General features: G+C 38.5%; 2 protein-coding genes across 2 annotated transcripts; one reads left to right on the top strand and one right to left on the bottom strand.

Annotated features, from left to right (window-relative positions):
- Nucleotides 1-313: 313 nt before the first annotated feature.
- ppid (peptidylprolyl isomerase D) lies at nt 314-8,648 on the top strand. Its single transcript, XM_085469280.1, has 10 exons — nt 314-512; nt 1,003-1,143; nt 1,660-1,766; nt 3,483-3,671; nt 3,831-3,950; nt 5,776-5,882; nt 6,115-6,256; nt 6,729-6,815; nt 7,050-7,092; nt 8,182-8,648. Exons 1-10 carry the CDS (start codon nt 428-430, stop codon nt 8,268-8,270), a joined length of 1,110 nt encoding a protein of 369 aa, XP_085325406.1. The 5' UTR covers nt 314-427; the 3' UTR covers nt 8,271-8,648.
- On the bottom strand, nt 8,645-25,065 carry etfdh (electron transfer flavoprotein dehydrogenase). Its single transcript, XM_085469269.1, has 13 exons — nt 24,754-25,065; nt 23,877-24,035; nt 21,506-21,735; nt 20,966-21,047; nt 19,404-19,522; nt 18,884-18,961; nt 18,280-18,426; nt 17,378-17,518; nt 16,192-16,335; nt 15,003-15,171; nt 14,098-14,280; nt 12,998-13,219; nt 8,645-9,167 (listed from the first exon to the last, which is right to left on the bottom strand). The coding sequence occupies exons 1-13, from the start codon at nt 24,782-24,784 to the stop codon at nt 9,004-9,006; spliced, it is 1,869 nt and encodes a 622-aa protein (XP_085325395.1). The 5' UTR covers nt 24,785-25,065; the 3' UTR covers nt 8,645-9,003.
- Nucleotides 25,066-27,151: the final 2,086 nt, after the last annotated feature.

The following is a 27,151-nucleotide window of genomic DNA, read 5'->3' as shown; positions in this document are numbered from 1 at the left end:
GTCTGACTACACATGTATACTTTTATCTCTGAGTGCTGAATCCATGTGCAGCACAACACACAACAGCGGAGACCGGTGATCTCGTCTTTTTGGTGTTTTACTTTGGAAATCGCAACCGGAATACGCGTACAGTCATACTCACTGATCTTCTGTTCTACTTCTACCTTTGTATCTATTATTTTGTATCTGTTATTTTTGTTTTGCCAGTCATAATTACATAAACACTGTTTGTTTTTAAAACCGCGTGAGAGTCACTAGAAATTAAGTGAGAGTATACTGTTAACATAGACCGTAATCAGCCGGCTTTTATTTTGAATTTAGTAATCGGAAGTCGTAAGTCTTTCCCATTCATCCCGTGCAACCTGCTCCAGTGCACCGGTCGGATTTAGCTAGCATCGCTAGACTTAGTGTTGATTTTTATTAAAACATGTCTTACCCAACACCATCCGACAAGCCTTCAAACCCAGCAAACCCCCGCGTCTTCTTGGACGTAGACATTGATGGGGAGAGAGGTCAGGACATCTGAAATCGACTGTTGTTTAACATCTATTTGCGCCACTTTAAGCCTTAGCTTTGTTAGCTTAGCACCATCCTGGCACGTTCTAGTGACTTCTAGAAACTGATTTATATACCACATGCCAAAGACGCTATCAACTAGAAATAAACCAAGCTGTAAATTACACGTGTTTGTCCATTTAAGAGCATTAAGGCAAACTAAAACGTTTTGTGAGCCAGTTTTGTGAGTGTATGCACCACGTGTGCTTTTGTCGAGTGTTACCATATTCTTATAAGTGAAACATGAAAGGTTAAAAGAGGAACGAGTACACAGTCTATTGTATTATAATTATAAATTTGGGTCACTTAAAATGTTTTCAATCTTATTATTTCAATTTACCTAAACAATGATGATTTTTCAATATAGAAACTGACGCTTGATAACATAGTCCAGATTAATATCATTGGTGTTGTAACTGATTAAACCGAGCTGCTTTCTGTCCTCAGCTGGCCGAATTGTTCTCGAGCTGTTTGCTGACATAACCCCAAAGACCGCTGAAAACTTCCGGGCTCTGTGCACTGGAGAAAAGGGCACTGGCAAATCGACTGGGAAACCACTGCACTTCAAAGGATGCCCGTTTCATAGAAGTAAATAGACTTCTTAACTTTGGAAGGAGAGTTTGAAGATGAATAGCTGAGTAGTTGAAAGGACATCCAGGGTAGCGAAGCATTTGGAGAATATATCGTTTATTGAATATTCAGTACATTTCCTAGGAGAAAATCCCAAGTCATGGCATAATCAGTGGCTTGGAAACTAGGTCTATGAGTACTTTTTTTTTTTTTTTTTTTAAACTGAGTTTAAATAATACTGCTTGCATGGCTAAATTTAATATAGACAAGTAAGAGATAATAAATATATAATGTTAATGCCTACAGTTTACAAATTTACACAAAGTGTAAATGAATTGTTTTTTGCTCACACAAATGATCTCTCTTAATAGTTGTGCGACAAAGCATTTAATATGCAGAGTAAGTACCTGGATTCTTTTGGGATTGTTGAGCCCTTGAGAGTTCAATTTTAATAATAAGAAGCCTGGAACAGTGTTAATATTAAGTTTGTTTATTATAGGAAAAGTAATGTGGCTGTAAATTTATTCTTGCCAGTCATCAAGACGTTTATGATCCAAGGAGGCGACTTCTCAAACCATAATGGCACAGGGGGTGAAAGCATCTATGGGGAGAAGTTTGAGGATGAAAACTTCCACTACAAGGTACACGACCTGTCACCAGGACTGCAAATTTGTAGCCATTTTCACACATGCACTGCAGCTCCAAACTTTTCTAGGACTTGCCCAACAGAAGTGCATGAGAGAACATTATCCAGTCTTTAACCTGCCAGCTCTCAGTTACAGAGTATGCAATGTTGGATTGCAGCAAAGGACAAATAGACATAAGATAAGATAACTCTTTATTGTCATTGCACACTCATATATAGTACAGTAGTACATTGAAATTGGAAAACTGTCCTACGTTGGCACTACATGTAACACAACACGACACGATACGACACATCACAACGCAACACAAACAACACAACACAGTATAATAACTTAGTAATAAAAAAGAAGAATAAGTGTATTTGTATTGCACACTGTTATTATTGCACATTAATTATTATTGCACCTTGTTATAAATATAAATATAAATATAATTATTTTTTGCATTGATCAGGGCTATTGCCCTGTTGTAAAAGCTGTCCTTGAGTGTGTTGAGTGTGTGTTGCCTCCTGCGCACTATTTCCTGGCATTTAGCCACCTGAATTCAGCAAGACATAAGTAAATGTTGCTTTATACATAGTATAAAGCTGGTAGAAAAGGTAAAATTCATTGACTGGATTTAATCAGCATCTCTAGCTTAAATGTAAATTAATATCCGCTACCTTTAGTGTAACTTAACCCGTACCATTGTGACATAACATGTATTACTGTAAACTTCACCACATTGTGGCAAACTGCCCAGTGCAGTATTTTTATGCAATTTGAATAACACAAAGTTAGCTTGTTTTGCAAGACTTTAAAAAAAAAAACATGGTTGAGCAACACATGATGTATAGATCCCATATCTGATTTAAAAGCTCTAGGAGGTCACATGTAATAGATCAAATTTCCAACTTGTTGAACAATTCTTACCTTTAAAAATAATCTTATCTTCCCCTCCTGCTCTCTCGTTTTACATCTTTACACATCTCTGAGTGTTCCACATATACATTTTTTCTCTTCCTGGGAAATCACAGATGAGATCACAGAAACACTTTGTGTACTCGTAATGACCTCCCACCTAAAAACATCTAAATGTTACTTTATATTTCTCGTCTCTTGTAGCTAATTAGATGTTGAATAGTGACTGCAGTTTTATTTATTCATTTTTATTTACATCTACTTCATGCATGCATCACAGGGGATGTAAGGGCTATGTGGGATGTCGTTATGTTTGAGCAAGTGAAGTAACGTTAGGCTACAGCACATGAAAAATGACCTCATTCAGCAGTAATGCCAACAGTAATGCAGGTTTAATTACTTGTGAAGCGAAGGTGCCGAAATGCCGTTCCAGATCGTTTCCGGCCTGCTTTAACCCCTCCTCGTGCCACACGTGAGAAAGGAGAACAGTGAAAATAATCCGAACCTGATTCTCTTGAAGTTGTCGGATGCTCATGTGTGAGAATGGCTTATGATTCTACATCTGGCGATTTTAAAAAGTTAGCTGAATTTCCTCATGCGCCACGTTGATTTGTGAAGTTTTATCATTTTAAAAATGCAATGCTTGGCTTGGATATTTGTGCCCTTAGTGCTTCTTGTCTTTCTTTTGCCTTCATTATCTACTGAAGCAAAGCAAAGAAATTCAAAGTTACTCAGAAACGATGGCTATGTTTATGGCTCATGTTTGATGTTCCAGCTGCTTTATCCAACCTATTTTCTTTCTCCATGTAGCATAGCAAAGTGGGTCTTCTGAGCATGGCTAACGCAGGGCCAAACACCAACGGCTCGCAGTTCTTCATCACAACTGTCCCCACGCCACACTTAGACGGAAAGCATGTGGTCTTTGGACAAGTGTTGAAAGGGATCGGAGTGGTAAAAATGCTGGAGTGCATTGATACTACAGATGATGCCCCTGTGAAGGTAAATGAGTCTTTACTGACATTTACTATTTAACCAAGATAACACCTGCTCTTAGAAGTTAATGATACCAATCTGCTCATTATTTTTCTTTCGTGTTAAGTCCGAAACACATTTGGTCTGTTAAGCTATCTTAAAGTTTCTGCTAACATGCATTTGCAGCCATGTATCATAGCCGACTGTGGTGAGCATAAGGATGGGGACAGCTGGGGCGCTGCACCAAGTGATGGAACAGATGCCCACCCAGACTTCCCCGAGGACTCCGACATCGACTTTAAAGATGTAAGTATCAGCGCTGTCTTTGATCTTCAAGGACTCAGGTTGGCAGATAACTGCTCTGCAAGGAGCACTGTGGCATTTTTTTTAATATGCTTGTTTGCTGGCTCATCCAAAGCCAAATGAGAGTGTGGATTAAAAAAAAATCAATATCACAAGGTAGAGCTGGGCGATATGAGATTTTTTCATATCACGATATGTTTTTTCCCATTTCAGGCGATAACGATATCTATCACGATATAAGCCAAATAACTATATTTGTAAGATTTAAATGTGCCGTTGCTCACAAGTAAAATGTGAAATTATCAGCAGCTTGTTTTTAAATATTTATTTCCCATAATAAGTTCAACAGGGTAGATGTACTTAAGGAACATGAGACTTTTTCAGATAAATAAAGGCAAATATTGCAAACTACACAAAAGGCAGCCGCTAAAGCGTTTAAGTTTCAAAATAGAACAAATGAAACAGACTAAATTGTCAATTCCACTTAGAAATAAAGTATTAATTCTAAAAATAAATCTTAGTTTGTTTTACAGAAGAACAGACAAAACTGACTAACTTTTGTCAGTATCAAATAAACTGAGAACTAAAAGGAAATTCTCAATCTCTCCTTGTTGTATAGCTGAGCTTTTCAAACAGTTTTAACAGTTACTTTAGTCTGACAAAAGCCGAATGACGAATTAGCGCTTCCAGTCAGAGACTGAGGCTACGTCCACACGTACACGGGTATTTTTGAAAACTGAGATTTTCCGTTCTCGTTTTAAAAAATAATCCCGTCCACACATAAAGGCAGAAATGAAGGAAAACGCTGCTATGAACATGCCAAAGCAGCAGGTGGCGCTAGATTCCTAACCGTGCAGAAATGTTGGCCAATCAGAAGTCTAGAAGCCTCGGTGGGAAAAAGTAAACAAAGCTGGGGCATAGAAGCAGAACCGAGTCGTAAGTGTGGAGGGACAGTAACTGTGTGTATATGTGAGCATGTAAACACTGCAGAGAGTAGAATTAACAGTAACAGTATTGTAGAAATTCATTTCACCGAAACAATAACGTGGCGCACAGTGTGACGCATGCACCTGTTTATTGTATTTCCAGACTTGCTTTCGGCACAATTTACAGTGCATGCTACTCTGTTTTTTGTCAGACTTGAAATAGCCGAAATACCTTCACACTACGGACCTTCTTTGGCTCTTCCGTTCGACAATCTCTCCGGCATTGGAACCATCATCTGTTTTCTCTTCGGTCACGCTCGGTTGATTTTTCTAGTCGGCACACTCATTTCCTCCATTACGCGCTGGCTCCATTACCCGCTGGCTGCTTCCCAAACAAACACACGTGCGGCTTGGCACTTGTGCTGTACGTAACAAGTCACGCGACGTGACGCTGCGGCTGTGATTGGTTCGGCTCTGCGCTACTGAATTTGGATCGGCTGACCTTTTTTTTTTTTTAAGACGACAAGAGCGGCGAGGTCTATCGCGATAGCTTAATTTCTCTATCGAGTAAAAGTTATATCGCGATACATATCGTTATCGTTCTATCGCCCAGCTCTATCACAAGGTCACATTTAGTCTGGTAAATAATGGAAGCAGGGGGAAAAGTGTTCCCAGTAATAATGAGTCAGATTATTACTGAGGTCATTGTTGTGCATGTTATCAATGTTATCAATTTTACTTTGAAATAAAGTAGTTTAGAAATTCTGGAGGTTAGACTTTGTGTTTGTAATGTTAGCAATGTCTCCTTCTCCTTGTTCTTACATAAGCAAGAGGAATGATGGCAAAAACTGCAAATTAAGATCAAAGGTTCCAGTTTCACTTTGGCCTGTGCTTCTTTTCAGATGGAGAAAGTTCTGTCTGTTGCTGAAGATGTGAAGAATATTGGAAACAACCTTTTTAAGTCTCAAGACTGGAAAGGCGCGGTCCAAAAATATAGTAAAGCTTTCAGGTAAGGTGGTTTTGATTTACTTGCAGTCATAATCACCTTGACTTAAAGAGAAGTCACTTTGAAAAGATATTCCACAGGAATTAAATATTACTCCCAGTAACCCAGAGATGATTTTCATCTGTCAAAGTGCTCTGTGAGGATTTTTGTGGTGTATAAGCCTGATTTTCAAACAAAGGAAACGGTAGCAAAGAATAATTCCAAAAGCTAACAAATGATCTTTTTATGTTCATAGGTACTTGAAGGTGTGTGGGGAACAAGTGGAAGAGGAGGCACAGAAGAAGCTGGAGCCCACAGCCCTCAGCTGCTATCTCAACACAGCAGCCTGCAAACTGAAGATGCAGCTGTGGCAGGAAGCTCTGGACAGCTGCAATCAGGTGACATGAGCTGGAACAAAGCAGACTGTAGCACATATCACAGATTCAGCCGAGTGCTCCTGTGTGGCTGTTAGGGTTTACCGCTGGTGAACTTATCAGGCTTCACATGCTAAGCTTATGTCCTCTTACCTAAGATATCAATCAGTACCCAGTTTTTGTTGCTGAAGATAGCACCCACGAGTGTTTAGCCTGATTCTGTCTACAGAGGCTAAAATCTGTCTACCAGCACCTTTAACAAACTTTGGGACTTGTCATCAGTCTGGAGTTACAAAGGAAATAAAAGAATTTGTCAAACCGATTATATATTCCTTGTAGATTACATGCATTTTAGGGAAAAAAGTGTCTATTTAGTCTCTTTGATGTTTTATTTCTGTCTACTTCAAAAAATCATGTGGAAATCTTTTAGATTCTGTGAAATGTGACCTTAAAATTTTATCAAATCATCCAAAGAATCATTTTTCTTGTCTTACAGGCTCTGGAGCTGAGTGAAGGAAACACTAAGGCACTTTTCCGCAGGGCTCAGGCCTGGCAGGGGTTAAAGGAATATAACAAAGCCATGGTAATGTCTACAGAACAGCCTCTTGTGTTAGAGACTGTACAACCCAGCAGCACAACATGAACACACTGCCTTTTATATGTCAGTTATCTAGTAGATTCTCCTGTAAACAATTGCAGTGAAAATTAAATATGAAGTTTAGCATTTCGCAATTTGGCATTAACATTAAAAATATTTTAAATCAATTAGCAGAACTGATTTTAACTAATTATTTTTATTGTGCTTCTAACTCGATAGTCTGATCTGAAGAAAGCTCAGGAAACTGCTCCAGAGGATAAAGGTAAGGTCTGCAGTGGTTTTGTTTTAACTAAAGTCTTGGTTTGATTTGTCCTCATAGCAAGAATACACCAAGTTTATGATCAGTGGTTTTTGATCAATAGTTGTTGGTCAGTGGTCATGGGAATTTGCATATTAGTGATCAAGGAACTGACCTCACAGCCCATTGTTCATTCAGTGGGCTAGTTCCAGTCACTGTGCAATGTACTGTTTATAAGATTGGGGAAACCTGCAAGTCAGCTGAATCTGAAGAAGGTTCAAGGTTCTTTATTTGTCACATGCATAGTTATACAAGTATAACACACAGTGAAATGTAACCTGACACGCTCCTCGACATGTGCAAAAATGGGGGGTAGAGGAAGAACATTTTATATATATATATATTTATTTATATTTATTTATTTATAGTATATAGTATATACATTGGGTGAATGTGCAGTAGTAGCAGCAGGAACGTTTCTCCCACTGAAAACGCTACGTCCGGATGAACAGAATCGAACTTTTGGGACACTAAGTTTATGTTTTATTTTTCAATATATGTTCGTGTTATTCAAACTTAGCAAAGAGGTCATAGTCCTGCTGGAGAAAGACAGTAGTTTTTCCCCAAAAGATTTCTGTTCCTCTTAATTTGACTTTTTGCAGAAAATGAAAAAGTATGGTCCCCTGAAAGGTCAACTACAACACACCAATGAATCAGTTTCTTTAATGGTTGGATTTTGCATAGCTAGTAGGAAAATAGGATGCTGTAAGAGGGAGGAGGGAGTGTTCAAGGAACCACATCCTCACTATGTACGTTTAATTGTGCTGGGTGCATCAGGCTCACTGCAAAACTGCAGCTTTTTGACAGTGTTTCATAGCCCTTTTGATATGTTAAGCTTCAGTTCATTGGCTGCAGGCTAGAAGATAAGAGCTATCAGTGTGCTTCATGCTCTCTCTGTGCCTTTAGGAGCAGGCTGTCTTTTTAAACTCACTAGCCGGGCAAAAAGTGGATGTATGGGAACTAAAACTTGCTCTGAAAACTGGATATTTGAGGGGAAATGTTAATAGAAACTAGAACCGATCTATAAAATTTCAAATCTCTTCTTTTTCACAGCAATCACCAATGAATTGAAGAAAGTCCATCTTAAAATCCAGGAGGAGAAAGAGAGAGAGAAGAAAATCTATGCCAAAATGTTTGCCTAAACTATCTGACCTCATGATGCAATTGGCTGTCATTATTTACAGTGGAAGCTGTACCCACAGATAAGGAGTGTATCCAGGTGAAAATGTTCAGTATTTTCATTTCATGGGTCCTCTCATGTTTTTACACCATGCACATTTCTTAATGTCTGTAAGCTTGGACCTGCCTTTACTGTAATGAATATCGTGAACATCGGTCTAATTGCACGGTGCTGGAAAACCAGGTGGTTTGAAGATTAGCAAAGCAATTTTGTGTGTGTGTTATTCCATGGTAGGAATTTTAAGAGTGCTCTTGGCTACAAGCAGGATATCCATTTGTGTTTATTTATGTTTTTTGTGTTTATTTTTTAAACTGAGGTCAATAAAACAAGAGGGACAACCGTCAAGTTTCTTTATTAGTACTGGGACATTATCATAATATATACAATACTGTATATACCACCAGTAGTGCTGATATGAACCTGAGGTGATCATATATACACTATTACAATTGGTCAGGTACTTCTTAAAAACAAAACACTTTAAAATGCCTCCAAAGCAGCAAAAACTGCAAATTCTGACTTCAGTTTTACACGGCCTTGCAAAACAATTTCTCTAACACCAAGTTTTTAAACATCCTTTGTCCTTTTTTGTACCCTCAAATAACTACATAGTTACTTCAGCTCTATATACTCAGGCACATTTTCCATATTCAAGTAATCTTTCAACACAAAAAGCAGAAAAACACCCAAGATGGTCACATTCCATTGTAGGCTGGTCCGCCACCACCCTCGGGCACAACCCAGTTGATGTTCTGGCTCGGGTCCTTGATGTCACAGGTCTTACAGTGGACACAGTTCTGAGCATTAATCTGCAACCTCATCCCATCACCTGTGTCCAGGGGAACATACTCGTACACACCTGAGTGTGGGTGAGAGAGTAAACGAGTTAGAAAACAGACCCAGAAGAAAAGCTGCTTGAATGACGTAATGACATGATTATCTATGTGAGATACTTTTTATATCAAATCCTTACATGGATACTGAGGAGTTCTTCCTTTTATAGTTTCTGTTATGGTTGCTGCACTGACAGTGTTCTGTCTAGGTGCTTGCTTTTACCCCTCTGACAGCATGTTTGGGATCACTGACATTCTGAATAAAGAAGCCGTTGTTACATTCTTTCCAGATGGAGGATCAAAATCTGACAGTACATGTCTGCATTCATAATTTCATCAGTTTTGAAAGGATCCCCAAATGTGACAGATGGCTCTAGACACTGTTGTACTCTCTCCTGACCTCCCCTGTATATATTGACAATCATTAAGACTGGTTGCCACTAATTTTTCTTTCTCTTCAGCCTTTTCTTCTACTAAGGCTTCAGCAAACAGTCCATGGATAAACTGAAGGACCAGATGTGTCTTTCAGGTCTGCATATTATTTCCTATTTCTTAACACTAGAACTGCTTTAGCTAGAACAGACCCCCTTGCATTTTAAAAATCTTGTGAAAGTTGAAATAAAACACCAACACTTATATTTTATGACTTTTCCTAAAATATGTCCATTCAGTGAATGTGATGAGGTCAATTATAAACTATTTATGGGCAATGACTAGTTCAGTATGTTTTTACAGTGAGACTGTTTTTATGCCTTTTTTATTTTAGCCCAAGTAAGACCAGCCATTATCCATTATGCTAGGTATTGTAGCAGCTGGATAGCGTAGTGATAAGACTACATGCCTTGGGTTTGGGAGTGGGAGTTTGATTCCCACCTGGGGGTGTCTGTATCCAGTAGTCCTAGATCCCCCACCCCAGACATGAGTGCGATAAATATGAGGATCCAGAGTGCTACGGCAAGGGGGAGCCAGGCCGACAGGTCAAAGGGGGAGATCTCGTCACCCCAAATGCGATAGAAGAAAGGATTGTTGAGTGTGGGAGTAACTGATCTACACTACGGCGGCAGCCTACAGCATACATCATTTGGACTGTGGAAGTGTAGTTGGATGATAGCAAAGAGCACACTATTTGGCATTTAAGTTCATCCCTTGAGTTTGCACGAATGACTCACGGGTCAGTTTAAAGTTGCTTTCTGAAAATAGTCAAGTCATTATGTCTGCTTCAGGTCTTTCTTTTAATGGTTGCCCCACCTGCAGGCAAAATGTCTTAATGTTGCGGGTTTTTATTTTCATAAGTTTTCATAAATTATAAATCTTTTTAATGTAGGAAGAACCATTAGCTAAAATTGGTCGTTTTTTTCCCACTCATTAAAAGAATGTTTTGTTTCTACCACAAAGGTTAACAAGATGAAATAATGAGAGTAAAAGTTGATAGTTTAATCAGCTTTTCATCTAATTTTCCCCATCTCCTAGTTACATTACTGCTCCCTGCTTTAATTTTAATAGCACATAGACCTAACTATTACCAAACCCTATAAAGCCCAGTGATAGACTCCAGCCCCACTTCTACTCTGAAGACGTGGAAGATGATGGATGGGTGGATGATAAAGACCAAAGGTGCACATAGTGATGGTAAAGTTGTAGATTTTTTTAAAAACCATATTCCTAATGCGTGCTTGCAAAATTAGTTAGACTAATCATGGTTAATGAGTGTTTGTGCCCAGATGAATGTAGGCTGCGGTAAATATAATAATTTAAGCCTCCAAACAACAGCCTGAAACTGGTAATGATGAGTGCAGGGCAAAACCTAACAGTGCTTCTGTAACTACATTTTAAATTTTAAACATGTAGCAGGTTCTAGATTTTGTGGCCTTATTATATGGAACAGTGTAAGGCTGACTGATTATACTCCAAACATAGTTGTGATTAAAAAATACAAAAAAACAAAACAACCTCAAGGATAGTTTATAGGCTGTAAGGTTGGAGGCAAGTAATAGATTTAAGCTGTGTTAGTTCTCTGCTGCTTTTCGCCAGCCAACCCTGGTATTCCCATAACTATTAAAAAAAAGCATTTGGACCTTGCTGACCTAAAGCTGCACTGTGTACAGGGGTATTAATGTAACTGCTGGCCTTTCTCCCATGCTCTTTAGGGCTTGCGTCTGTGGGTCTCAACTTGTGCTGCATTTTGCTTCTCGTAGACCTCACATCATTAAGTTTCAGTTTCCAGAGAATTGAAATGGAGCCACAGTCTGAGAGACAGAATAATGAGTTTAGCTTAACTTAAATAGAGATAAACACAAAGAACCTGAGCCTGTCTACCTGGCTTAAACAAACTCACTCATACCCTAAACCTACTGATAATAATGTCATTACATTTGTTGTGAGATTTGGTTTTAAATGGAGGCTGAAGCTTTTAAAAACAAGAAAATGTTACTCATTACCACAGAGACACCCAGGAATGCTGGCCTCAACTCGCTCTCTTTTTTTAAAATACTTAGCTTGCTTGCAACATTGCCTGGTGTGTATGCAAAACCTACGGTACCTATAGAAATTTACAGTCTGTCAGTTTTTGCAAATGACCTTAAAATATTTTTGGGGAAGAAAAAGAAAATCAGGATACAAGATTTTTGACAGCCTCCTTTTTCCACATGTAGCACGCAGAAGGAATTGGTAAACTTGGGTGTGTGTGTTTTTTTTTTTTTTTTAAATCCTATGGTTAAGGTGTGGAAGTTTCCTGGAAAGAAATTGTAAGAAGCAGCAAACAAGAGGACATAATATTAGCTGCTACTTTTGCACATCACCGCAATGTGATACCACACAGGCATTCACCTAATATCTGAGCTTACTGCACCCAACATTTGTGCCATTAAAGCCTGCATATGTCAAAATAGCTTAAGTTCTCAATAAGACATTAACCCATCAGAACATCTTCAATGAGCCTTGGAATTGAATGTACAACTCTCATGAACTATATTGCAGTGATGTACAACCAGACTTTGCTTCATTTGCTGTTTTAATCATTGTGGGTAGTGCTTCATAATTCACCGGTCCAAAATCTCCTAAAGGTATTCAACTGTGTTCAAGATCTATTGAGTAGGATGCTCACAGGAATAGTTACATAATTTTCAGACTAGTAAAACCAGGATAGAGATGTTTTACTTTAAGACAAAGGTGATAAATTCAGAACAATGTTTTATTGATTAGGAGAGACTCTTCCTTGGAGGGTAAAAGAGGGGCCGGAATCCCTTATTTAGAGGTCTCCATTGTTAATAATTCAAAGGAAGAGGTTATAAGTGGGGCTGAAGCTTATGCTTGCTTAAGTCAAGTGAAAGGCATGGCTAAAACAGAGAGACAATCACATCATCTTTGAATTAATGTAACAGGAGCGAAACCAACAAAAACTTACAGGAGAACATAAAAACTCTCAAAAGCCCCCAACCAAACTGGACGTTTCAATCTAGTGAGGTAACAATGCTAACTAGTACATGTGTGCTCCATGTTTGGTGAAACAACTACACATAACTGGTTTAAGAGAACACTAAATGAGAGCAATTCTGATAAAGCATTGACCATTTAACACATAAAAGAACTAAATCATTGCTGGTTCCAGTTTTCAGGTACAAGTGTTTGCTTTGCTTTTCTGAACAGACTGAATGTCAAGGTGACTATTATGTTTAATAAACTACAATGATTAGATTATGTAACTCTGTCCTCTAAGCACATTGCTTCTGTGTTACTAATGTTAACATGCCCTGTTTAATTTGATGTGGATATGTATGCAAGAACTCAGTTTTCACCTTCTTACTTTACTATGTGGAAAACATGTTGCAATTCTCTTTAGGGACTGTAGTGGCGTTACCTGCGGGGCAGAAACGTTGCTCGGGTCCATCGTAAATACCCAAGTTCCTGGCGACCGGGATGCTGTCATCTTTTAAGGTAAGATGTGGGGGTTGGTCCCCCTCATGGTTGGTCCCACTCAATGCCACAGAGGAGAGCAGGTCAAAGCTTATCTTACCATCAGGCTTGGGGTACTCAATCGGTGTACATTCCTTAGCTGGTTTCAGCTGGTTTGCATCAGTACCTGAGAAAGATTTTGCAGAGTTGGTCACAAAATGCTGATTTATCCGCTAGGATAAGATAACCTCAGACCTCAGGTAAAGACAAACCACTGGTATTTTGCGGTTTCTGCCGTTCTGCAGCAACAAACTTGAACACAGTGGAAAACCTACAGTAGTCCACTTTGCAATCTTTGCACATTAAGTCAAGGTCACTGGCAATACAGACTTTTTACAGCCTGGCAAAGAGTTAAAGTAGAGCTGCAGCCACCGATTATTTTAGTGATTGAGTAATCTATCAATTAATCACATAATTGGATAAGAAATACTTTTGTCTTATTAATGAGCAATAATAAATACTCAAAAGAGAAAAAGCACAGGTCTTTCTAAATGAACTGCTCATTGGTTTTCTATTTTAGTAATTGTAATGTTTTAAAATTTTAAAACATTGCACTGCCTCTCACCCTATGGTAGCTCCAGCTCCCCTGTGGAAAAGAATGGATGGATGGAAAAAATATATACAAATACTCTCAAGTACTCTCTGACGAGGTAGATTTGTTGTGTGTTCAGGTTCATGTGTTTTTGTGCTTGTGTGTAAGTGTGAAGAAGACAAGCGAAGAGTGTTTGTCTTTACGCCTTTAAAGGAGAATGTAGTGGCTAAAATGAAGAAAAGCGAGCATATCTGAAGTTTGCCCCATGCTTTGATGCAAAGTTTCTGTGCTGCTGAAAAGAGATCTTATAATTGTTTAGAACGCTCGCGTTTTCATGGTGACAATGATGCGCTACAGAGCCACGTGTTAATCGAAGCATCTAAGCAAAAAAATGTGTCAAGAATTTTTTATTATCAAATTACTCGATGAATTGCCGCAGCCCTAAAATAAAGAATCTGTTCTGCAATACTCACCACAGTGTTTTAAGGTCCAAGGCTCTTTTCCTCTAAAGATCCAATAGAAAATGCCAGTGTAGATCATACCACCGTAGAGGCCAAAGTAATTGTGGAATGATGGCCTAATATTTCTTACTGCGTACAGCTCCTTCCACACCCAAGAATTCTTTAGGTTCTCAGCATACTCAGGTACATGAAGCCCTAATGAGGAGAAATAATAAAATAGAAATGATAGTTAACAATAACAAATTTAAGGACTTTAGGCTGAATGAACATGAATGAAAGTGGAAAAAACAATGTTACACCAAACCCTTGCATGTAAATCTGAAACCATCTCAAATGGGCACTACCATTAGGTGTAAAAAAGCAATTTGGTTAACTAACCATTTAAAAAAAATGTTTCTTTCCAGAGTACAAGATTTGAAACATAACTTTTATTAACTGAGTAAGCACTGTACTCACGAGATCCATTTTGTTGCCTATGCAAAGGTTTTGTTTAGGCAAGTGTATATTATTTCCCTTTTGGTTACGTTGAACCTGTGATAAATCGTTGTCAATGAATTCTGTCCTTTCAGAAAGTGAGTTATGACCCTTGAAACTGCTTACACTTGACATTTTTATTGAAACTGCAGTTCCCTGATTGATGCACCTTCAGTTTGAGCACAAAGATGATGCCCCCTTAGGAAAGAAGTTTTCTCATTGTGTATTGAAAACTCATAAGCCTTTATTGCCTGACCTTTTCAACCTTTCAGAATTGCTACCTGCCATTCAATCTTGTGCAACCCAGGTTTGTAGGGTCTCCCCTATGTTGTTTCAGAATTTGATTTAGAGAGGTAGAATCCTCAACATCCCATGACTGAGTAAATGTAATACATACAGGTGCTGTAGCTACCATGACCATTGCTAGGTCTTAAACTCTGTACCTGCTGTCTCCGAGTCCAGAGTCTCTGCTGTGAGTTTGGGGAAAATGGCTTCAGCAGCCAGCATGCCACTCTTCATTGCTGTGTGGGTGCCTTTGATCTTTGGCACATTCATGAAACCGGGGCTGCAGCCGATCAGCAGTCCTCCAGGGAAAGTCAACTTTGGGATGGACTGAAAAGAAACAGGAAGTAGTTCATGTTTAACTTTCTTCTGTTCTACTTTTAAGTAAACTTTTAATTGGATTTTTTGAATTTGGCCATTTAATCAGATGTAACCTGGGAAAATGTGTCACTATGTCTAAACACATTTCTGGCCCATGACAAAGTAAGACTTAATTAATATTCAGGCATCTATTTATGTAAAACCCCCTCAGGGATGAGCAAAGGCCCCAGCTTTCCTGTCTATGTGAATGAGGAGTGGCTGAGCAGTATATTATATATTATATATTTTTTTTTACTTTTTTTTTTCTTGCCACCCCAGGTGATCACTTTTGCTGTCCATATGGATTAGAGAGCAGTGTTAACTTTCCACCTTGTTCAGCACTTGTACAAGTAGAATGTAATGCTTGGTCAATATAGTAATGTTGAACATTTTTTAAACACATTAAGCACAACTGGTCCGCACACAGTTAAGGCAGTTACCAAGGGTAACAACTTAGCCATCTAGTGTTTATGTTAAAAGCCAGAGGGTGCCATGGAAAATGGACAAAAGAGCTGCATGTGGCTCAAAACCCCTGCCCCATGGAAAACAAATGACAATTATTACTAATTAAAAAGCTGTGTTTATATTATTAATATTCTACTTTTGTCCTCTCCATATCTGATAGCTCAAGTGATATTACCTGATCTCTTTTCAGACCTTTTATTATTAAAATACACTAATACTAAAATTCTAATTGACCAGGAAGGAATCATAAACAGAAAAATCAGGACAACCACTTTACAGACTCACAAATGCAAATGCTTTATACAATTAATAACCAAACACACAATATTGTAATCAATTCTTTGTTGTTGTTTGCTGTTAATATGGAGTTAACAACTTTAATTTGTTTACTCTTGATTGCTCATGACTTTAATTAATAGATTAAAACAGTCCTTAGAGTAAACCTAAGTTGTGATGCACATCTTGTGATGAGCTGTACTCACTCTTTGGACATTCATTATGCAATTACGCAGAGTACAAACATACCTGACATCCTCCCTCATTCAGGGCCCTGGCTCCATATGCAATCCTCTGGCCTCCCTCCAGTGTTGGAGCTACAAAGGGATGGTGCTTCCAGCGTTGGAACTCTCTGAATGGGCTCAGGTAAGGATTAGTGTAGTCTAGACCGACCTGACGTGAGAGAAATTGTAACTTCAACAGACTGAGCGGAAAAAATAATAATAATAATCATTGAAGACAAATGCAGGCTGAAAACATTTTCTTCCACCAATCTATGCCTGCCAGATCATTTAAACTTAAAATAGAGACCCTACTTATTTTTGTACCTGTTCAGATCACTCTGAACCTTATACTGAACTTTTTTGAAAGTTCCAGAGTGAAACTATGGGAGGAAGTTTTTTGGGTATGAAAGCTCACATTGGACATTGAAGCAAAAAAATACCAGGACTTCTAATGTCCTCTATAACACAACACAAGGTCACCTTGTGTTGAGTTGTCTGAAGAAGGATGAGGCTAAAGTTTAAAGAGTGGCAAATATGGAAACAGACTCCTCTGTGCTTGATGTGTGGCCACATTCACTGACTGCACATGAAAGGCATTGGTCATAGATGTGAAACCTGCCTGGCATTCATGGCAGTAGCTCTGAATATCCAGGTAACAACTCAAAATGGCATCATGCAATCAGGACAAAATATGAGATCAGCCTCAAGCGAGACTGTGTGCGTGTGTCTTTTGGTGGTAAAATGAAATGCAAAATGAACTCAATTAATGACCAGTGGAGAGCTTCATAATCCAGTCTGACAGAGTTGGAGAAAATTTGCAAAAAAAACCCAAAACCCAGTGATATCAACTGTCTCAGTGCATGTGTGCAGAAGCTGTGATCACATCAGGGTTGCTTTGAGACCTTTTTTTCTTAGTTTATTGCTAAAAGCATGATACATGCGCAATTTAAATTTCGAATTATCTCTACATCAGATACAGCACACAGACATAATATGTAATCCTACAACACATATGATCTAGTTGGAAGAATCAATGTTGAGAATGAATTGCTTTTATTTATTCATACTCTACAGACTGAATAATAAAAACTAATAATGTAAAATGCCAAAGCCTTTATTGAAAAGCTCAAACAATATCCTGACATTTTTTTACTGCATGGAGCATCCAGCTATCATGTATGAATTGGTAAAATGTGCACAAAACCACTCACAACAAAGCCCAAGGCCACTAGAGGCTCTCCTTCATTTAGATGATACAGAAAGGATCCTCCATACGTGTTTCTGTCCAGGGGCCAACCCACAGAATGCTCCACTCTGCCTGGCCTCCACTTCTTCTCATCAATCATCCACAGCTAACGACAAAAGACACAAAATCAAAAACAAATGAGATGTTACAAATCGTGAAGTATCTTTACTATATTATTCCTTTAGTATTATAGTGCCATATTATAACCTTTAGTAACTCTGCATAACTCAAAGTTGAAAATGGTAATTATTTATTTTATCCTAGGCCTTAGTAAAGAGCCTCAGTTCATCCATTTTCTGTTTTAGCACTTCTTCCTTTAAAGTCAACTGTCATCATCCTCCTGTCAGTTTGCTTTTGTAAGTCATATGACCCCAGGTGGAGCTAAGGAGGCCTAGCCCAGCTTTTTATTGTCAGGGACTGATTGTATCCTAGACTGTGACCTCTCCTCAATATGGCAGTGATACTTCTAGGCTGATGGACACAGACTCACCATTCACTCAGGTAAGCACACACATCAAACAACTCATTGCATTTTCCTTTGTAAATAAACCAGTTAAACCCCAGTAAACTTGAGTGGACTCCGTCTTTTGTTGCAAGCTGAAGCCACCTATAACAATGGCTTTATTCTGATTGACAATGTCTCGAAAACAAAAGGTTTGTGGCTAGAGCCAGTGCTATGTTCCTGTGATGACCATATTAAGAGAATCATAAACAGACAAGAAAAGAAAAAAAACCCCTGAAACTAAGCATTTAGAGCAAGCCCGATGAAGCCTGAAGCTTATAGTGACTTCTTATTTATGTTTATAGAACCACAATGTCATCCAGTCTTGAAATACTAAGCTGATAAAGACAGTGTATGGTATTTACCTCCTTCAGGCCAATGGCATAGGTTTGGGGTTCACAGTTTTCACGCAGGTTGAATTTGTTGTACAGCTGCTTGGCTAAGTGGCCGTGACAGCCCTCACCAAACAACGTGACTTTAGCATGGAGCTCCATTCCCCTCTCAAAAATATCCTGATGCAAGAGAGGAGGAGGATTCGTAGATGAAAGACAAGTAACTGAATAGATTACAGAGAATAGTTAGGTTGTCCTGGTGACAAACACTGAATTGCTTTTTTTGTAGACACTAATGATGCACAATGGGGGGAAAAAACCCTTGAAATAGATCAAACCCTACACTCTCAGAGCCAAATATGATTTTCTACATGAAGCGTATGAAACAAAAACACCATATATAATGCTCTATACTGTTTTGTAGACCTTTTCCCCAGGTATAAATAAAGAAACGGCATATTTTTATGCCTGATGGTTCAGTTTGTTTTATATATCTTTAACATAAAGACCTGATAAATCAAAGCTATTCATGTGTAGATTACAAGAAACTCCCTAAAGGTTCTAATTTTCATTAAGCTAACACACCAAAGACAAGAGTGGAACAGTATTATTAAATGAACTTTTCACAGAACATTACCTTTGGTGATCCATCCTTGGCAATGCCTACATCATTGGTGGCAATTCCTTTTACACTTCCATCTTCATGAAATAAAACCTTAACATAACAGAGTTAACAATGAACACTTTACACATTGAGAGAGCACTAACCACTACATGTTCAATTAATTAAGATGGTTGAAAACTGGATGTCTATACATTCCTAATTCTGTAAATTCCTACCACCTTTAAGCCTATCATGTAAAGTAAGACATACAAGGTTTGTGATGTCAGTCTCTTGTTATTCTTTTATAACTCATAAAACCAGACCAGTAGTGTAAGCAATAATAGTAAGTTTTAATTAAGTTTGATAGCCTCATAGAAGCCAAAAAAACAATTTCAAGAGAATAAACAAGATCAGCAAGGCACTCACCAAGTTTCGTAAATATCTTACAACTGGTAATTCAGATACCGTGTCTCGTGAACAAGACATCAATCGCACAAAGTTTTGAATGCCAATGACATATAGTACATCAATGAAAAATCAAAGACCATCTTACCTCAGCTGCAGCATAACCAGGGTACAGCTCAACACCAAGCTCCTCAGCCTGTTCCCCCAGCCAGCGCACAAGGTTCCCCATCCTGACAATATAGTTACCATGATTTTGCATGGGCAGGCCTACGAACGGTAAGAAAGTTCATCCACAGATTAAGTGAGCACCTTGGATTCTCCAGAGTTTTATCAATAAGCTGAATTACAGGTTTTTGAGTCTTTGGACTTGACAATCTCAGTGCAAAATAAAAAAACAAAACAAAAAAAACCCCATATCAAGTGTAAACCTCTGTGTCTTTTTGTGAAGATATTTTGGTCAAAGTCCATTTTAAGACCCTTTAAAATTAACCTTTAACCTTAAGACTAACAAACAGGCTGGCTCATACCATTAGGGTTCCAACCATTCTACTGTCTCAGCTAGACTTTTGGAACCACACCTTATATTTATAGTGCAATTGTTTTCTTTTAGGCAAGTTTGCTCATGCACATCGTGAGCCTACCATGAAACTTTCTGCAGTGACGTGCCCCAAAACCATTTAAAACGCTTCTAAACAGGTAGAGATCAGGAGTATAGTTTATTATACTTTTTAAGGTCTTTTATTACATTTATTGTAAAAGGGCATGTAGACACCCTAAAGATATAAGATTTGGAATGATATAATCTGGTTTTTAAGTGATGACGTATAAACCCTGCTTCAGAGTCCAAACTACTCTGCATTTATTAAGGCTGTTGTGTTTTTATAATGTTTTAATTCTTTGTATCTTGTTCTATTTAATCTAAACAAGCCCCTTAAAAAAAGTCAGTGATCACTGTTGGTGTCTCTCGGTGTTATTGCCAATATTCATTTGCAGCACATTTTAAAGCTCAGTTTTTAAAACCTTACGATGGAATTACAGCTCAGCCCATGCAGCAGTATATTAATGACTAACCTCGTATTGTGGATGGATTATCTCAGTTGTTTCCCTGACTGAAGTTTGGTCCATTTACGGCATCCTGTCATGCAATTGCATTTGTCACAACTTCATCAATTCTGTTTTTGTGGATGCCTGCAGGTTAAACCTGGTAGAGCAGCCATACTGGTCATTTTATTAGAGATGAAAGAATTTAGATAATTTGTAACTCTCAGTGATGATGCAGTGCTTGTTTGACTTTGGGACCTGAAGTGGAGTTTGGACCCGGAAACAGCTTATGACTTCAGACTTAAAGACCGGATACTTGATTAAAAAAATATTTTCACATTTCTATATGAAGCAGCATGTATAAAACAAACAAAAAACAAACAAATAACAAAAAAAAAAAAAAAAAAAAAAAAATTAAGAATCTATGAACATGAATATACACAAATATACAATTAATGAATCAGTCTGTTATTGACTACATGAAGATTTTTGGTGAAAATAGAGTGTAATCAAGAAAGTCCCAGAATTTACCAATTTGTGCAATTCCAATTTCTGCCTTCAACCACGTAACCCTAACTAAAATATCCCTTTGCCAGTACTCTATTGAGACATATAGCATAAGACAGTGTTATAACATTTTTATTAAAAATTAATACGTGCGGCTTTTACCTGGCAGTATGGGAACAGGGATTCTGTATTTCTCTGTTAAAATGTTGAATACATCTTCAGTCACCGGTGTGTTCAATGGTGCCTGTAGTACAAACATTATTATTGATGGTTTGACTTCCAAAGGATTTCTAATAATATAAACTATAATAACAATATAATAAAACAATTATAATTATAACAATTTCTAATATTCAAAAATTACATTCTTATACCTGTACTGTACTCTAACATTCCAAACAATTTTTCAAGCTTCACAGAATTGTACAAATTCTGTTTCTGTCTCATATACTGTATTTTCCAGTATTCCATGTATTTCCATGTTTGCACATTTAATAAGCTGCTGCTCATATTTCCTGTTTTCCTAGAAAAATATAAAGAAATAAGGGGTGGCTCCCGACACCTGCAGAGTACTGTATGTGATAGTATGCACAATATGTTGCCTTTTTTAAATACAGCGTTCCTTACATGCAATCATGTCAGATGCATTACACAATCTACAAAACATCTATACATCAATCACATGTTTTTTAAGTCACCTACCCCACGCTCCTTCCAATCAGGAATGAGCTCAGTAAGGGCACTGGGCTCCAGACAGGCTCCTGACAGAGTGTGTGCTCCAATCTGAGGGGCTTTCTCCACAAGGCACACTCGCAGCTCCTTTTCATGTTTGTTGGCTAGCTGTTTCAGACGAATAGCTGCTGCAAGACCAGCAGGACCTCCACCAACTATCACCACATCTGCCTCATCTGCAAACCTCTCCATTTCGACACCTGCATGAAGAACATTAAATATGGAAGAGATACTCAGACCAGACTCCAATGATTACTGATGTGGAAGAGAACGCCGCTCAGTACTCAGCTAGTTTTAAATATCTAGGATGAAAACAGCAACTCTGTGTGCCCAGATGGTCTTACTTTGGTTAAAGCCAAAGTAATGCCACCCCAAACCAAAAATTGAGAATTTTTGGAATCAATGTAGCTACAGAAAACGCGAAAAGTGAAAAAAGCAACAAAACTATTTACTGAATGGCAATAAATGAACACAGTGAACTTTAAATTTGGATTGACATTAGAACAACGATAAGACTTCACAAAAAACAAAAATAATTTTGTTTTATTCATGCTTAAGAGTTGACAAGCATACCAAATCCACACTGCAATTTCTCTTTGAGAGTACTCGGCTTGATTTCTTTTTATGATTGCTGCATGCAGTGACTAAGACTTTGTGCACTCAGCACCAGACTCCAATGATTCCTCAAATACAGCTGCCTCTGGAAAATTTGCTTTAACTAATTAGAAGATATACAAATATAGTGTGCCACAAAATCCATGAAATCATTAACCTAACTGAAGTCTGCCAAACTGCTTTTCAAGTGTGTGTCAGAAAGAACGAGTGCAAGAGGTGTGATGAAATGCTGAGAGAAACTGATGACAAGAAGAGCCCCTTTTCACTACCTGCGGTTTCAGTTGTTTTCTATTACAACTGAGTACCACCTAATTGAAAAGTCTAAAAATTGAGTCGAGTTGAGCCAATCCGTTTCCAGTAGGTACTAGAGATGGCACGATACCACTTTTTTATGTCAGATACCGATATGAATCCGATATAGTGTATTTTTTAATCAATAATACTGTTTTTTTAAATATCTTGCTGCATTTTGTATAATTTCATACTCAAGTTAAAAAACAAACAAACAAAACACTCAAGCTATTCTGTTATACCTGTATGCAAAAAATACACTGCACCCAAAATATTTCATAGTTCAGCAATACTGATCAATCTAATAAACTTAAACCTACACCACCCTCCCTATCCTGGTATTTTAAAAAGATACTAAGCGGAAATATTAAGCAACCTAACTAATAGGGTTGCCAACTCCCAGCAAAAAAGAAATAAAATAAAATAAAATAATATAATAGGGAACCACCCCCACCCTCCACCTCATGATGCTTAATCGACGTAATCAACTTTAATTTGATGCAGTGTGGGAAAAAAAGTGGGCCAAAAACAAACAAGAGAGACGAGAGTTGCGACAGAAAAGCTGATCAGCCGATTATTGATCAGTTTCATGATTGAAGTAGCAACAGAAGAGGGAGGGAGAGAGGAGAGGCAGTCGCTCCATATATCGGTTGTTAAGCTTAACGTGGGAATGCTTTGCAAACATTCAGAGATGAACTTACATACTTGCTTTACTTCTCTCTGGGATAACTTTCTCTGAGATGAAATGCTGGTTTGGTAGTGAAGCTGCAAATGCTCAACCAGACCGCCGAGAGGTCACGCACGCCACAGCCGCTCTATCACGTTACGCATACTGCTCCTACGTGCTAAGGTTATGAGTTGAGTTACGCCATGTCGCAAGTTTTGTGAGGTGCTTTCATGATATTTAATGAATCGGATTACATTTTTTATTTCTCTCCAATATCCGATCCAGTAATTTAGGTCAGTATCGTAATTTAGGTCAGAATCAGTACCGATACATAATATCGGATCGGTCCATCTCTAGTAGGTACTAGTGGAAAAGGGCTATTAAAAAAAAACGCTTCTAAAACTGATTGCCGATGCGGAAACACACTAGGAGAAAAAGCTGAAAATGGATTTTGACAAGTACGTATGCAGTTTCATTTGAAAGCTGTACAAAAGATTTCTACCCAGTATTTCAGTCTTTATTTGTGTCAAAGGTAGGACGAGGGTACAGTGGATTGAACGTATTGAATACATGGATTGAAAATAATGATTTATCAGCATATAACTCAATAGCATTTAGCTTGGGGGTTGGGGGCAGGCACAATTCTGTGACTCTTGCAAAAACCAGACTCCATACAGCGGGCAGAAGGTGTTTAAAAAATAATTATGTAAATAATTAATTAATCACATGATTCTAACTTCTTAATTAACTTATAACAAAGTTACTTACCTTCCCATCTCGGATCTTTATCTCGAGGATGGATGGTGTAGTGTGTGGTAATGCGGGGTGTTGACACTGTAGAGCATGCCCTTCTGTGTAGTGCTGTGTAGAGCTGAGGGGTAGCATGCTCTGTTTTTATTTTCTGTAATAACCTGGCACATCTGTGGGCTGCAAGACAGAAAACAGCTGCCAGTCAAGACCAGTTTCGGCTGGTGGTAACGTGAACAAAAATACTGTTCTAACTTGACTGCTTTCAGCCTGCGTGGGTTAAAAAAGAAAAGACACAAATTAAAAGACTTCCAACCAGCACAAATAGTCAAAGCCTATGGGTTTAGGCAGGTTCATTAGTCCTCTTATGTAGTCATAGGACTTGTGAAACAAAAAACGTCAACAATTAGATCATGAAGTAATTACCCTGCGCAACCGCTGCACTTCTAAGTGCCAAGCTTGCAGAGCTACTCTTTAACTGCTGCAAAGATAGACTGCGATTTATCATCGGTCTCCCGTTAATAAATAGCTTGTTAAGTTTCAAAACAATGACGGGACCTTAAAATAAGTACCTAAACCTCTGAAAAGTCGTAACAGTGAATGTTTCTTAGGCCTAGGACTCATTTCAACTGACCTATTTACTAGTTCAACTTTAACCTACTTATTAGCTTTACGCTAACACAGGAGATGGTGCTAGGCTGTTTGGGCTAATGCTAAGCTTAGCATTTCTAAAAATAATTGCTAAATGCATTTAACAACAAGGAAAACATATTCACGACTTAATTACGTACTAAATGCTAGAGTAAAAAAAAAATGCTGGTGAAATCTAACAGCGGTATCTAACGTCAAACAGTGCAAGCTCGAAATGTGTTAGCTAACCGGCTATTAGCTGACGTACCTTGGCATGAGTATCTGCTAGCTGGAAACATTGTGTGTCTGCCAGTGCAAACTCACAAGCAGACAGCGGGTTGTCTTTTGAAAAAAAAATACAGCCTGAAGAGAAGCTATTACGTCCTTACTTTGCTGCCAGTTTAAACGCTTATGAAACCCGCACACCTGCTACGCGAACTACCAGTGAGGTATGTAGCTTACAAAAGGGCTCTCATAACACCGATACATTCAGGAGCGTCAAAAACTGCGCTGCTCTTGCAGCGGCGCCGCTTACTTAAGACAGCCACAACTACGCAACTCGCCCTCTGTCAGAGCAGTGTTATGAGATTGTAAAGTGTGAGTCGGGCATTATTTAAAGGTGTGTCCTCAGGCCAATGTCCAGCTGGTTTAGTTTTTATTGGCATGTACGTGTCTAAGTTAAACCAGTCTGAGCCATAACTCCCCTTGGAATATCATCATCTTATCTCATACAATTTAGTTAATCCATAGCTGCCGATGAATGGAGAGCCAAAACTGCTGGGAGTAATTTTAACCCAGCACACATGGCTTAAACATTAGCCTTTTCAGCCAGGTTTAGCCAGTGTGAACTTTCAAAACACATGACCATTTAATTCCAGTTTGGACAAATGGCAAAATTCACAGGGGAGCCCTCCAACCAGCATTCTTTACCATTATGTTGTGAATAATCTGACACTAACTAAAAAAAATATATGTATTGCACTTGACACCATCACATCACAACCAACAGAGTGGGACACACTATGCTGCTTTGCTGCTAAGCTAACTAATGTTAAATTCCAAAGTAAACAAAAGAAATAAGACAAGTAAGACAATTTAGTTATTTAATATTATTTGGTCATTAGTTGTTTCACTCAACTTTGCCTTGTTTTTTTTTTCGCTCCTAGAAGATGAATCTCTTCATTTCTCTTCATTTTTATTCAGTAGCTTTCCTTATTGTCATTGGGTTTGTTAAAAACTCACATATATTCTTTAAAAATATATATATATTTTAATATTTTCATCTTGAACTGAATGAGTTTGTCACTCCAATTTGTGACTCTAATTTATTTTACTTAAAAGTATTTAATTAAATTGTAGTGAAATTGTAGTGCCATAAACAACATTTTGAGGTTGAAAGGTTTTATGGCTAGCTCAAATTACTCTTAGCTACCTCTTCATATTTCATCTGAGATATGCAGTTTTACACCTTAAAACACTGAAGTTTAAGAGGAAATGGTTAGAAAAACATGCTACAACTTTTCTCAGTGAGGACTGCCTATCCTCATTGCTCCTAAAATACAAATGAATTTGCGTTATGAGTACAACAAACATTAAGATCTCATTCAACAGATGCACAGCTTCTTTACTCTTTTCGTTCTCTCTCCTGTGTGCTGTCTGTGGCTTTGGATCGTTGAACCGATATTTAAACTCAACTGGTATTTAAACTCATCTACCTTCACTATCTCAACTCCTTGGATCGTCACTGTTACACCTGTCTACCGCTCATTAATACGTCTTGCATTAAACTTTCGTTCATCTTCTCTCTAGAGAGACCTCCATCTCTCCATGCTCTCCTTTACTTGCTCTCTGATAGGGCTGCCACGATTAGTCGACTAGTCACGATTACGTCGACTATCAAAATCGTCGACGACTGATTTAACCCATGACTGTATTTCCTCCTGCGCGTCCAATCTCATTGTTAAGTTTGCAGATGACACCACAGTGCTCGGACTTATATCCAACAATGATGAGACAAACTATAGGACAGGTGCAACAACTAGAGTCATGGTGCCACGACAATAACTTGGTCTTAAACACCAAAAAGACCAAGGAGATCATTGTAGATTTCCGGAAGAGGGGTCATAACAACCATCTGCCTCTCTTCATTGGCAGTGAGGCGGTGGAGAGGGTGAGCAGTTTTAAATTCTTGGGGGTAACTGTGACCGAGGACCTGTCCTGGGGCAACCATATCACCTCAGTTGCACGGAAGGCCCAACAGCGCCTCTACTACCTGAGGAGACTGCGGAGCGCACACATTCCCAGATCTCTGATGTTGAACTTCTACAACTGTGCCATCAGCAGCGTTCTGACGTATGGATTTCTAGTGTGGTTCCCCAGCTGCACCAAGGCCGATCAGCAAGCACTCCAGCGGGTGGTGAAAGAAGCTGGCAGAATTATTGGAACAAGTCTGCCAGAGATCAGTAATATCTTCCCCACTCGCTGTCTGAGGAGGGTGCACAGTATCCTGCGGGACCAACATCACCCTGCGCGCCACCTTTTCCATCTGCTGCCCTCAGGGAGAAGGTACAGGTCTATACAGGCCAGAACATCCAGACTGGCCAACAGCCTGTATCCACAGGCTGTGAGGCTCCTGAACTCTCTGCCCCCCTCTCACGGACAATAAC

This window comes from Copadichromis virginalis, linkage group LG2 (genome assembly GCF_057382275.1).
Source record: "Copadichromis virginalis isolate Kocher_CV1m ecotype Utaka linkage group LG2, C_Virginalis_male_GT1.1, whole genome shotgun sequence".
Taxonomy (NCBI): Eukaryota; Metazoa; Chordata; class Actinopteri; order Cichliformes; family Cichlidae; genus Copadichromis; species Copadichromis virginalis.
Note: the sequence above shows the minus strand (reverse complement) of the source record. Positions and strands in the feature narration are given on the sequence as shown.